Source organism: Coffea eugenioides, chromosome 2 (genome assembly GCF_003713205.1).
Source record: "Coffea eugenioides isolate CCC68of chromosome 2, Ceug_1.0, whole genome shotgun sequence".
Taxonomy (NCBI): domain Eukaryota; kingdom Viridiplantae; phylum Streptophyta; class Magnoliopsida; order Gentianales; family Rubiaceae; genus Coffea; species Coffea eugenioides.
The window spans coordinates 24,604,251-24,618,389 of record NC_040036.1 but is presented as its reverse complement, the minus strand read 5'-3'; the positions used below and the strand labels follow the sequence as shown (position 1 = coordinate 24,618,389).

At 34.8% G+C, this 14,139-nt stretch overlaps 1 protein-coding gene and 1 non-coding gene across 2 annotated transcripts; one reads left to right on the top strand and one right to left on the bottom strand.

The window, feature by feature from the left end:
• Positions 1 to 5,754: 5,754 nt before the first annotated feature.
• LOC113764313 lies at positions 5,755 to 5,915 on the bottom strand. The gene has a single exon (XR_003467584.1). It is a non-coding gene; the product is annotated as a U1 spliceosomal RNA (small nuclear RNA).
• A 2,423-nt stretch (positions 5,916 to 8,338) lies between these two features.
• On the top strand, positions 8,339 to 14,115 carry LOC113762303. The gene is made up of 2 exons (XM_027305690.1): positions 8,339 to 9,354; positions 13,165 to 14,115. Exons 1-2 carry the CDS (start codon positions 8,797 to 8,799, stop codon positions 13,807 to 13,809), a joined length of 1,203 nt encoding a protein of 400 aa, XP_027161491.1. The 5' UTR covers positions 8,339 to 8,796; the 3' UTR covers positions 13,810 to 14,115.
• The last annotated feature ends 24 nt before the right edge of the window (positions 14,116 to 14,139 follow it).

Below are 14,139 nucleotides of genomic sequence, written 5' to 3'. Positions count from 1 at the left end.
GGACATGGGTAACCCATTGGGACTTGGGACAAATTGCCACCTCTACCACTTTGATAGTCCTGGTTCTTTTTTCACACAGTTTAATAAAAAGTAGTTAACTTTGTTGGAACAATCAATTTAAGTAGCTATTTTTCTAAAATACCCTCACATTAATTAGAGTGCAACTTTATGGGAACTTGAATTGATGGTCAAAAAAAAATCAACTCTCATTAAATGGGATAGGTTTATAGTAACAACAACTTACATTGAATAAGGGTATTTTAGAAAAATTAAAATACAACTATATTTTTCAATTGGAAAGTAGACTACAATTTGGGACAGACGAAAAAGAAAAACAGGACTATCAAAATGGGACAGAGGGAATATTCACTTGTACACGTAGATGTATCAAATTTAGTATATTCAAACTTCAGAATTGAGTTTTACTAAACGCACCCAAATTAAATGTGGATGGAAAACATTGCTCAAAACCATAATTATTAATGCCAACATGTGGTTGTCTATTTTCATTAGACGGCAGTGATTTCTTGCCTTTAGAAATGGCGGCACGGCAGCGCGGGAGTTGCGTGTGACGCCCACCGAACAATCCAGCTATTAATTAATTATATGATCTGTTAACATTGTAGCCATTAATAGATAGTTAAAAAAAAATGAGTAAATTTTATTTTTATGGCGCCAAAATCTGACGATCATTCGAAATATTTTTTTTATCTCACATACATTATATCATAAAAAAATTGCTGTTCATTCAAGCAGTTATAAGAAGCAAGCAAGCCACGACGAGCGAATGAGTAGAGAATTTGTCATTGTCGTAATTTGGGATCGTCAATGGGACATATTTAATTTATTATCCCACTATGGCCCGTTGCCATTACTATATTTTGTTTTTTTGCATTGCTATGAGGAGAAGCAATTGTAAAAATTAATAAAAGATGAAAAAGACAAAAGTGGCCCAAATTGAGATGCGGCTGTGCGACCGTTGACCTGATTTGAGATGTTCAAACCTTTTTTCCTCGAAATGATAATGAAAAACGGAATTAAGGTCGTGTTTGAATTGTAATTTTTTTGAGTTTTTGTAAAATTATGTATTATACTGATTTGATATGTGTGATGTAAAATGTGATTAAAAAATATGTTCATATCGAAAACGCAGACATTTTTTTTATGGAAATTTCCTACCCAAAGTGACTCGGATCGGAGAAAATTATCCACGAGCTATCCATAATTGTTGTATGTGGTTGAAGAAGATTCAACAGCAGACAATCACAATCCAACCCCAACATATATTGGAGTTTGGACTAGTTATTCTTGTATATATAAGAGAATTTGTCATTGCTGTGATCTAGGATGGTCATCCATGGAGCTGATAAATTAGATAACCCTGTTGGCCTGTATGAATTTATTATCAACATTTGTAAATCATTACCTCCAAAAATATTTTAGGTTCAAGATTTCTGCTAGCATATTTTTTAATCAAAAACATTTTCTATAAATATATTTTTTAATTAATTTTTTATCTCACATATATTAAATTATTATCGTATTTTTTTTTACAAAAATTCCTAAAAATAATAATAATATAAACAAGCTGTAAATGTGCATATGTGAGAGAAAAGTAAATAGTTGTATACAGATTGAATGACTTATGGATCCAATGAGAGGCTAACAACTCTATTGCCCAAACGTTGACCAGACAATTCCACCGCAGTACCATGAATGTTCATCTCAAATCTGAAAAGTCAAATGATCTATGGACGGTGTCTAACGCAACCCCCATTTTTCTTGTTGGTAACGTGCGCGGCCAACCTCTATGCCCTGCTCATGTCCATGTTAGCTTTAATTCTTGAAAACGAGTTGCGGGACAGAAATAGTTTTTTTTTTTTCCGGACACTACAAATCCTATTATACACGCACTGTTACCTTACACTAAAGGGGGTGGAGTCAAAGAAATTAATAGAAAATTCGGACGAGACTGAACCACTGTCGGACCAAATGGATGCCTTTACGTGACAAAAATAGTTGGTGACAGTTTCATAAAACCAATCAGAAATCCTTATACATTTCAATCACATTGCATGGTGCATCTCATATAGGTGACCGGGTGGCTGGTACCTGTACTTAGAGATGGCAACGGGGCGAGCCTGTCCTGTTGCCCACTAATTCCCCCCCCCCCCCCAATCCCCAGCTCCCCTCGCCCCGCCCTGCTTCTTCTGCAGGTGTTCACGCGGAGTTAATAAAAATTTATTATATAATTTTTTTATAGTCAAATTTTAGTAAATAATTAAGTATTAAAATATTAACACATCATCAAATTATTATCCATTATAATTTTACAATTGAAATCCATAAAAACAATTAAACAAAAGTTATTTGAATATAATCTAACATCATGAAACAAATATAACTAAAGTAGTTAAATTTTCACTTTTGACACACATTTAATTATCAAGTATTGTTTTTTTTGAGGAAAAAGTGTTATTGTGTTAAGTGTAATTAGAAATTTAGTATAAATTTATTAGTTAATTTAGTATAACTAATTAATAATTTCTATTAGTAGACATATATAATTACTAGTATAATTGATAATATCAATTATATTACATATACTAATATCCATTGTATAATACATATAACTAATTATATACATACATATATTTATTTATTATTTTTTTAATGGGTGGAGAGACAAGGAATCCCCCGCCCCCGCCCCATTTTTAAACAGGGGGGAAAATTCCCCCAACCCCACCCCCTTAGCCCCCACGGACATCCGTCCCAATTACCACCCCTACCTGTACTTTTTGTTGTATTGTTGCTGAAATAGCATACACAAGACAAATAGGTGAAACTAGAATACCAACAACCTTCATGCTTTGCAGTTGATGATATAGCATGCTTTACTTCATTTGATAAGTCAACATTACTTGCTTTGTGTGTTATGAAAATTAACCGACTTGATATTACTAAGCTTAGTCCTTCTTCTTGACTGTTTTAGATTCTACAAAATCTAATGAAAAAAAAAGATTATAGAGAATAATCAGAATCAGCAACAGCTAATAGGTTTAAACTTTTTTGTCACTAAAAAATTTATTACCAGAACACAAAATCAACCGAAAACATCACATTATCCTGTTTATTACTTTTAGATACCAAGTTTGAGGTGAGATTAGCTTTATAACAAATAAAAATAAAATCATGTTTACAATGAGTAATTCTTTTAGTAATTACCCAATAATATAATGATTAATCTTTTGTACACTATCAATCTTGAATGAACGACAATTACATAAAATTAAAATTTAAAATTCAACTTTTGCACATGTATCATGAATCTAACAGTAATAATATATATTTTTAGTATATATAAGATTTATCCATAATATACAAAGATACTCCTTTGAATGAGGTTGGACCCTTGATTGCAACATCCTCAGGCTTGTAGGTATCTCACGTTTGGATTAGGAATATAATATAACTTATCATCAAAATATAATATAACTTATCATCAAAGGATTAGGAATATAGAGATAATTAATAGACTCACTATTAATTCTGGGTCCTCCAAAATCTTCTCCTAATTCACCGGCCATCGAGTTTGACCATATTTTTTATCAAAGTTTTGCTTTTAGATTAATCCAACTACTCCTTGCACTTTTCTCGCCGGAAGCTCATTAATTATTTTTTGGAGGTATTTTTGAAAAATTTTACTGTAACAATATATATAAAAAATTTATACTATAAAATTTTTTAAAATATTTGATATATTATATAGATGAAATATTTTTTAAATTATTGTGTATTATTGTAACATTATGTTTGAATTTTTTTTTTTTTGAAAAAAATGGCGAATGCAAACGGATAGTAAATTATATGCACGAGTGACGAGTCAATGCTTAACGTGGCCAGTACGCCAGGTGGTACAAGGTAACAGCTTCTGTGGCCTAACTAAAAGATTGAGACTTCTGTCCATGCGCCACCGGCTAATCTTCCACCAATGGTTCCGCTTCCACGTAAACTCGTGTTTTTTGTTTTATTTTATTGGAGGAACTTGTGTTTAGTTTTCAAGTCATTGTCCTAAGGAAAATGCGTGTAAGGCCTATAGATTCAGTATATTACTATATTTCTCCCATCTCTTTCATGGGGGTATATAGTATTGAGGGATCTCACTTCTTTTTCTTCTTCTTCTTCTTCACAATTTGGCAAATGACATCCCTTGACAAAGCTTAACACAGTGGATCCTTCTGCGTGCAAATTAAATATGGAGTTTGTTTACGGGATTCATTTGTTTAAGCTTACATAATTCTTTACTTTTTTTATTTTCAAAATTAAATCCAACTCGACATTTGGGGAAAAAAAGGGTAAATGTTTGTCCCTTACTACTGATATTGACCTATGTAACAAGAAAGTTGTTTGGCCGACTTTTTGCTACATTTTGAAATAAATAAGAAACGAATAAGTGGTACCTTAATTTTAAGACTCTAAGGTAAAAATTTAAGTTAGGAATTATGATAATCTCATGCATCACAATTTCGTAAACACAGCTATTTTGCTCATTTAGGATAATTTGCTCATTTGCTTGGTCACTCGCTTCGCTTCCGTTTTATGGAACACAAATTTATTGAATTTTGACAGAAAACATCTCTAGAATGTTATAATTTCATAACGTAGAGGTTATGAATTCTTACTGCCCTGCCCCCTCCCCATTTTTTAAATCCCACCATTCCACTACTACTACTACAAAAAAAAAAAATAATAATAATAAGAAAAAGAAAACGTCTAGAATATTCTCATCAAACAAACACAAATGAAAATGGTGTTATAATGAACTTTACCTCTTTTTTTTGGAAACCAGACTTTACCTAATTTTCTAATCATCTGAATTTCCCAAATAATACTTCACCTAAAGCACAAAATGTTACAGACAATCAAGAATAGGCACTTGTAGGTCTCAGCCCATTGGGCTGGGCGTATGGGGGAGAGATTTCAAAATAATGATCTTCTTGACCTGTCTGAGTCAAAGTAGCTACTTGCTCCAAACTCTATCCAGGATCCATGATCATTTGTCATGGTCCTGGGTTGCGGATTGTGGCAAAATCAATTTGCTGAGCTAACTGTGTTGAATTAGTTGGTTATAGGATCCAATGAACAATTTTGTAGTCAAAGGGTTCTTCAAAAAAAAAAAAAAAAATTTTAGTAAACGGTACTAGTTTTTCTTTGTACCGTTTCTATTATTCAGTCTGAAATTATTTCTCACATTTTGGGATTGCAATTCCTCCTAGGAATACTTGTTTTGCATTTCAACTCTTTTTAAGAACAGTTGCTTAATGATGATGCTAGTGAATTTATTTTTAAAATTATCCTAAAAATTTCAAAATTTAAATATAGCATGAAATATAAAGTGCATTTGAATAGTAGATTACTTGGAATAATTTTTTTTTATGTAATATATGTGAAATAAAAAAATTATTAAAAAATATGTTGATAATGTAAATAAATAAAAATTAATAAACTACAATCCAAACAACCATAAATAAAAGTCAAATAACTTTAGAGAAAGAGATAATAAACTTAATTAACAAATAATTTGACTACACTTCGAATCATGAAACTTAGGACGGAAAAAGTAATCTACCTTAATTTTATTAACCCCTTGCATAGCCTTAACATAGAATGAGGGAAGGCTTGTCCTTTCTGTTAATTTCAAGTCCCGTAATTGGATTAGCACCAAAGGGAAGCCAAAACTTGGACTACATTTGGGTAGGGGCCGCGCGAACGCAGGCCCCCACTGCCACAAATTATGACGTAGGCTCCACCACTTGGGTAGACCTTAGGCGGGCACCCCTCCGAAGTGCAATGGAGGTCACCAACCTAGGCCATGGGCCTTCTTGATCACCCATTGACCCCGTCCAGGTAAGTATGTAGCCCATTCCTCCTCCGACCTCTTTTATGCTTCTCCTCTTGCCTCCTCTCCTCTGTCTCAAGTCGATGTGGGACGCTGAATCAGTTGTGAATGTAGCACAACTGACTCCACCGCCTCATCTTGCTGACCATGCATGTTCCCCTTATATTTTCCTACAGCATTTTTTTATGATTTTCCTTGCCTACTACTCAAATTGATTACCAAAAGGGTTCTCCACATTATCACCAAGGCTATACACAACCTTTTCGGTTTCTTATTTTTGTTGTGACTAATAAATAGAATTGAATCGATATTTGACCTAATCGATCTGAGTCTCGACTCAATTTTACCAAGTTCGAACTCGAGTTCGAATTCAACAAGTTTTCAATGAAAATTCGAGTTGAAACACGATCTCAAATTGGATCTCAGCCGAATTCTAAAAAAATAAATAAATTATTTTATATTTTTAAAAATGAATAAGATAATCATGTTTTTTTAATAAATAATAAAAATATTAGGAATATATATAATTTTACTATTAAAATAATATATATATATTCTATTCAACTTGTGAGATAACGTGTTGAGTTTCTCCATACTCAACTCGAGTTCGATAGCTCAACTTGGTTAGATCGAGATCAAGTCAAACTTCGATCGAGCCGTTTGCGAGCAGTTTGATTTGCTTGCGGCCTTAGTTGTGACTTGCTTATTCTTTCTTTCCATATTCTGAAAAACAAAAGGTGCTTCATCCTGCTGACTTCATTCTTGGAAGTAGAAGTAGATGTCAGTCCGATCCTCCTTAAACTGATATATCTTGGCGATGAATAACATGTACTCACTGATATGCATATCCATTATTTGATTGGAGCTAGGTACTTCATCATATCTCTACAACAAGATTAGAAGAGCTTCTGGGGACGCAAATTAATGTGCAGATGCTCTTGTTCTGCTTCATAAATTGAGAAAGGAATAAGCATACTCATCCTCCAACAAAGAATCACCATTGAAGGGATTTTTCTTTCTTTCTTTCTTTCTTTTTTGGCAGCTTTATTGATATTAGGCCCGCCTCTACAAGGTGCATTGATGCAAACTCAGCATGTATCGAATGCAAGCCAGGAAATCAAATTTGCATTGCCATGTTTCTAAGGAAATCAAATTTGCATTGCCATGTTTCTAATTTCCTGCCTTCCTTAGCCTAAAAGATACATTTCCACTAATGTTCAAAAATTAATCCAAATAATTGAGGTGGAGGAGCTAAAACTAGAAGATATGCTAAATACAGTAGTGTACCAGTGAAATGACAGCTATATTTGCTAAACTATCAAAGTTCAAGTTCATCATAATGCAAAATGGAATAGACTTTATGTTGGTCGGCCTGACCAACTTATTCTATTAAAAAAAGGAAAAAAAAAAAAGCAAATTGAGGAATAGTCTTGAGCAATTCAAGCATGTTGACCGAATTAGCCATCTATTCTCAACATAAATATAAACCCTTTTTTTATTATGTGTCAATAACAAGAATTATCATCATAATACTTCCAATCCGAGTTTGGCATGTTCATAATCTGTCTTTGTGAATTTGTGACGTGAAATCAAAACAATTCATTTACAGGTGCGTTAGTGCCATTTTGGGGGAAAAAATGAACTGTTTTGCAAGGCCATAAATTTTTCCAACCAAAATCCACCATACGAGGGGAAAAGGAAGGTTCCTTGAGTCAGTTTCTTGGAAGTCTCTATCAAAATTGGCTGCTAAAAAATCCAACATAATCAGATAAACAGAAACACAGCATTCATTATACAATCCAGACCCCATTGAATGCTCCCACCAACAGATCAAGAAAGCAGAATCACGTCATCCCACTAATGTTTAATTAGCCAGTATTTGCATAAGTTAAATTATTTACGATTTCTCGCTCACCATTCAAACGCATTTACACCTTTTCACAATTTAGTCTTACATTTTTTTTTCAAAAAAAAAAAAAATGTAAACACGTGAGTGACCACCATACTTGAGGAGCACTCAGTGAATATCTATCGTACAAATTCATCGTTTATTTTTTAGTCAGTATTATTTATTCAAAATTGACGTTTCAATGTTCGAAGACTAAACCCAAAATTTTCACGAAAAGCTACTCATTAGAGGTGATTTTATAACCTAATACTTACTAATTATATGTAATAAAGATTAGGTAAACTGTGGATATGTAAGGTCCGAGATATGACGCTTGGTGTTGCAATAAATAAAAGTCCCCTCAAAAAAAAAGAAATAAAAGTTGAAAATAGAGAAGAGGTTAATTACTACATTGAACCTAACTCGTGGCATGTGAAAAGGACAAGCTAACGAGTAAGATTCCTAAATTGAAACGAAAACTACTAGCACTATATTTAGCACTAGTATAAGATTTTAAAATTGCGTTTCAAACATCTCGTTAACATCCCAAAACCAACATCTCCTTGAGCATTTTGATCTTTCCCACGTACTGAGAAGAAGAAAAAAAGAATAAAAAGAATGCTCTTTCTTCTACAGCATCTCCATAAATAATTTACTAATATGCTTTTCTGAGAATTGATCCACTTTTTCAGCTACCCCTTCCGCTGCTTGGAACTCCAAATCTAAAATCTTGAAAAAGCTCTCTTTACGAATTTGGAACGAGCCCCTGAATCTCTTTCTTTTGCATATCAGAACAAAACTGACAATTTTTAAATTCTAAGCATCCAAATTTAAAATCTTTTCCATATCTTCGTATTTTCAAGATTTTCAACTTTGCTTCACTTTTGTGACCAATCCTTTTGAGCTTATAAAAGTTCTCATGATCCCTTTGGATTTTCTCATCTAGTTGAACTGAGGTGGGAAGACCGGTGGAGAAAAAGGGGAAAAGATTGTAACTTTAAGGGGTGAAATGGCGATGCAGAAGAGCCGAGGAGAGAAGGATGATGTAGAGAATAGGTTAGCAACTACAGCATCGGTGAAAGATTCATCAGTAAGTCTATTAAGGGTTATTTCAGTTTTGATCATTTTTGTAGTAGGGGTAGTGATCGGGCTGGTTTCAAGTTCCCACATTGATAGCTACTTTAGAATCCAGCAATTTTATACCAATAGGGCTCCGGTGTTTGATGATAGAAATTGCACAATTGTGATTAACACTTGTGAAACAGAGGATTGTTTGAGCATGAAAAGTTTTATCAGGCCTAAGAATTTGACTCATGGTTTGTCTGATGAGGAGTTGTTTTGGAGGGCTTCATTGGTGCCTAAGAAGGAGGAGTTCCCATTTAATAGAGTTCCAAAGGTAGCTTTTATGTTCTTGACTAGAGGGCCATTGCCGCTTTTGCCGTTGTGGGAGAGGTTTTTTAAAGGAGAGGATAAAAAGAAGTACTCAATTTATGTGCACGCTCAACCGGGGTTCCAGCTCAATGTGCCTAATTCCTCAGTTTTCTACAGACGACAGATTCCAAGTCGGGTATTGTTCTCTTGACTTGATAGTTTCTTATCGGTTACTCATGTAATCTATGTTTATAACATGAATTATGAGATATGGTAATTTTTTTTCCCTACTTGTGTTTATGTTGGTATATAGGAACCCTTTTTTTAGTAGGTTAAGTACCTAATGAAATTTGTGAGTATACATGGGTGAATAGGACAGGAAATTTATTGTTTCAGACACATTACTTTCAAGGTGTAGTATAAGTAAATGCACTTCTATACCAAACATTCTGCTTGGTTTGAAGGTGTTAGTATGTGAATTTCTGAGATTCAATAGAATGTTCTTCTTAATTTATGCTCCATAAGTTTTGAACATCTTCCCTCAAGACATTTGTTTAGTTTCAGATGTAGACCCCATGTGGGGTTGCGGTGCGGTTACAGAAAAAGCACTTTTAAGTACACAAAGTACTTCTAGGGTGTTTGGAAACTAATTTCCCTTAAGTAGCGCAGCTTTTGGTAATGTAAAAGCACTTTAGTTAAAAGCACTTGTGTCAGAAATGCTTCTTCATAAGCCACTGCAACCCCAAACTGGGCCGTAGCGCATGACTAGATGCAGTTTACCATTGTGAAACCTAATTAAAACAACTGATTAGTATAGGATGTCTCTTTGAACTCACCTTGTGAGTTTTACCATACTTGTTCAACTGAATGTTAATTATACGTAGTAATGGAGTCTAGGACTTAGCTAATCATGCGACATAGGGAAGAAATTCAATTTTATAAAGATTTAAACTACAGTGTAGAAGGACAGCTGAAGAAAATGTTTATGCTGATTGATTAGATGCTGAAGTTTCTTATTTTTATTGTAATATATAGTTAACTCAAAAGAGATGAAATTTTGAAAAGGCAGAATGGCGCACTACGAATGAACTTGTTTTGAGTCTGCACCATGGAAATTCTTGGAAGTTTCCTTAAAGGCGGCCACTTAATAATTTAATTGTTCTTGAGCAAACAAATTTTTTTTCGCCTCCTTAAGTTGGAAAAGAGTCTATTTCGATGAACTACATGTTGGTTTTAATCCGATCTTTCTAATGATTCTTCTAACTAGCAGAATCAACAGAAGTTTGATCAAGTTGAGTCAGTAGATAAATTAAATCAAGTTGGAGTCAGTTAGTCTTGCCTCATTGATAGCCATTCCTTTTGCAAAACTTTGAAAAATATCTTTGCCGAAGAGCATTTTGACATATTGGTTCACTTGTCAAAATCTTATGATATGTTGCTTTTATGCTTGTCCAAAGTAAGTCTTGAGTCGACATATTTCATCTTGAGTTTAGCTTGATATGCTGATTGCTCGCTTGCCCAAGTGTGAATCCTAGGTCTACTGTTAATAAATTTTGAATTCTCTGTGGGGATGATTGAATGCCTTACTGGTTTGGGTGCTTTTTAGAGCAGTATATGAATGTGCAATGCTGAGCGTATAGCTTGCCCAAGTATATCAAGCTCCTTTATTAGACAAACAGCTGCAAGCCTAATCTCTGCATATCAAGCTGTGAATGTGGTGAATGAATTGCTTTAAGCTTAAATATGCTGCTAATCTCTTTTATTTTTTTTCGTGTTGTTGGGGTGGGGGGTTGGTTTAGAAGCATATCTAACTTTAAGATGTATATTGTTCTACCATTTGGTTATGAAGTGGTACACCTTCTTCATGATGTTTCCATTGTGAAAATGATGGTATTTTGTCACAAGAGAGTCGCATACTCATACTGTCGGTGGGGATAATTTGAGCTCAAACTTGATCTTGATACCAAGCTCCATACCGTTGAGCTGAGCTCAATGTAAGATCAACTCTCTGTGGACTCTGCTTCAAGTTTCATATAGTGCAGCCTGAAAGTCTTTGAAGCAAGGTCTTGGCCGAAACTATGGTTCTGCTCATTAATGACTATGGTTTTCTGTTAATTCAGGTACCACTAATTACATAAAGCGAGGATATTGATGAAATTTGTTATGAAACACGGGGGAATTTAAGTGATGAGAACAATTTGCAATTAATACAAGAGCTTGACATTATGATTATGTGCAGTGCATGGCAGGTTATCCTGGTTAAGACTAATTGTATTGAGCTCTGGAACTTCCTTCTTCAAATTTGAGGCTTGAACTTGTTGAATAACTTGGTCGAATGTTATGGAAGTATTTAAAATAAGTGATAAGGGTCAACTACAGGCTTTTTTAAAGATCTAAACTCATACTGGCATCTACTGCAGCCCTTATGCTTAGTGTATTGCTGAAATAGTTTTGAATCAATAATTTGATATTTGACAAGCAGAGTGTTGGAACAATGGGTAGATGCCATTGATTTTGCAAATGTGCTTAGGGCTTTAGAGTCTTGTTATTCCTAAGATAAACTTCCTGGTAATTTCACATAGCCTTTACAATGAAAGATGCTAAAATTGTCAGATGTATGTTGTGGTAAATACGACGACGCTTGTCTATGTGATGTAATTAGCTGGAAAACAATGCATTGATTTGATGTGGTGCGTACTTATGCATGAAACAGCTCTTACGTGAAGAAATATAATTCTGAGAATGCTTTTAGAACAAAGAGAATGTGAATATGGCTATTTCTCTATCTGCTTCACGATTTCTTACCCTAATTATGGGTGGGGAAGGTTACCTCAAATAGACATTTTCTATGGGGTGTGGATTTCTCCACTAGCGTTCAAGTTGGCGAGTATAAGGATATAGGAATTCTGTCATTTGATAGAGTAACTCTGTATGCAGAAAACAAGGGGGAAGAAGAAATGAAAGAGGCATTTCTAAACCTATTCTGTGCTTTGTTTAAGGATTTTTTGGCTACCCATCTGGTATTCTGTGGATCATCTAGTTGTGAGCCTTATGTTACATTCTTATTTTTGACACTAAAACTGCCAGATGAAGATGTTTTGTGCTGCATCATGGATGTTGACCGTTATCTGTTTTTTACTCCTCTTTTGATGGTTAACGCCCTGTGTAAGCATCTTATGACTATTGCACTTTTAAAGGTTATCAGTTGTGCGCAACACTACCCTTGCATATTTAATCGTAATTTTTTAGGTTAACTTGGCAACTTCAACAGGAAATCCCTGGATGAAATAGCTTATAAATTGCCTTCTAATTTGGTACTCGGTTAGAAAGATAGACTATCAAGAACGTACAGGAGGTACAGTGGGCAGTTTGCCATGGAATAGCTTATCAATTGCCTTTTAATTTGTTATTCAATTAGAAAGATAGACTGTCAGGAACTTACAAGAGTTACGGTGGGCAGTTTGCTTGATCTAGTATGGAACGTACGTGGATGGTAGTTGGAGTTGGCGACTCTCCTAAGGTTCCCTGCCATAATCTAGCCAAGTTCTTGTAAATATCGTCTTTTTAGGATACTGCAGCACATATGAGTTGGTACCTGGTATCCTATTTAGAACGTACTAAATTGTGCATTTTTTGTGAGTTTTTAATTAGATCTTACTGCCATTACAAGTATTTGGTCTTTTTCCTTCAATTGTTTCTTTCATATTTTAGTCATAACTACACTGTCTTCTAGTCTTTGTGCTCCTTTGGAATTTCCTTTCTGTTCATGAACTTTTGTCGGTCGGTGAATTTTATTTGAATTTTTTTGGCAACGTCACTTCCTCTGCCATAGCCTCTTTAGTATTGACACAGTTCATAGTATGCTTCATGGTTAAGCAGAAATTTGCAAACAAATCTGGTAAAACATAAGATGATGGAGCTCGTATCTTCAAATAATTATACAGCTGCATAACTCCAGTCTCTTTGCTGTTTCATTTCCTGAGCATTATATTTTCTTCCTTTGCAGCGTGTTGAATGGGGAACAGTATCCCTCGTTGATGCAGAAAAACGGCTTTTAGCCAATGCATTGCTTGACTTTTCCAACGAACGTTTTATTCTTCTCTCTGAGAGTTGTATCCCTGTGTATAATTTCCCAGCTGTCTACAGATACCTTACTGGGTCCATGCATAGTTTTGTTCAGTCATATGATGATCCCTCTCGTTATGGCCGTGGCCGTTACAGCCGTCGGATGCAGCCACGTATTAGGCTTGCAGATTGGAGAAAAGGGTCCCAGTGGTTTGAGCTTAACCGCTACTTGGCTGCTATTGTTGTAGCAGAAACAAAATACTACTCAATCTTTAAGAAACATTGCAGGCCTTCTTGTTATCCAGATGAGCACTACCTCCCAACATTCCTTCACAAGTTTTATGGAGCCATGAATGCAAACCGAACGGTGACTTATGTTGATTGGTCTGTAATTGCACCACATCCTGGGACGTTTACTGCAGTTAATGTTACGGAAGGCTTTATTCGATCAATAAGGAACAACGGGACAGCATGTTCTTACAATTTAAAAAGTACGACAAATGTTTGTTACCTCTTTGCACGAAAATTTACTCCCGATGCTTTGGAGCCTTTATTGAATCTCAGTTCGGAAGTGATGAGATATTGAGAGTTGTGGCTTATGTAGAGTTTCTAGTTGTGATGTTTAGAACTTTTATCTTAGACCCTTTCGTGTGCTTAGGCCGAAATTTTGCCAGATTTTTGTCATTTGATAGAGGCTGCTGAATGTACAGAACTTGCCAGCAGAGGATATGGTCCTCAACCAGGCCCAGGATCTGCTGGATCATTGATGTAGGAGAGCATAAGTTGGAACTCATAGCCCTTTGGCTTTGTTCATCTGAAGTAACTTTGTGTTACCTTACCTACTAAAAAGTGAGCAAGTTATAAAATTACACGTTGAAATGATAGATATAAATATGTGAATCCTTAAAATTAAGGA

What these genes read in the sequence shown, in the direction of transcription:
- LOC113762303 (XM_027305690.1), top strand. Translation starts at nt 8,797, where the DNA reads ATGGCGATGCAGAAGAGCCGAGGAGAGAAGGATGATGTAGAGAATAGG. An exon ending in GACGACAGATTCCAAGTCGG is followed by an intron (nt 9,355 to 13,164) that starts GTATTGTTCTCT and finishes CTTCCTTTGCAG; the next exon opens with CGTGTTGAATGGGGAACAGT.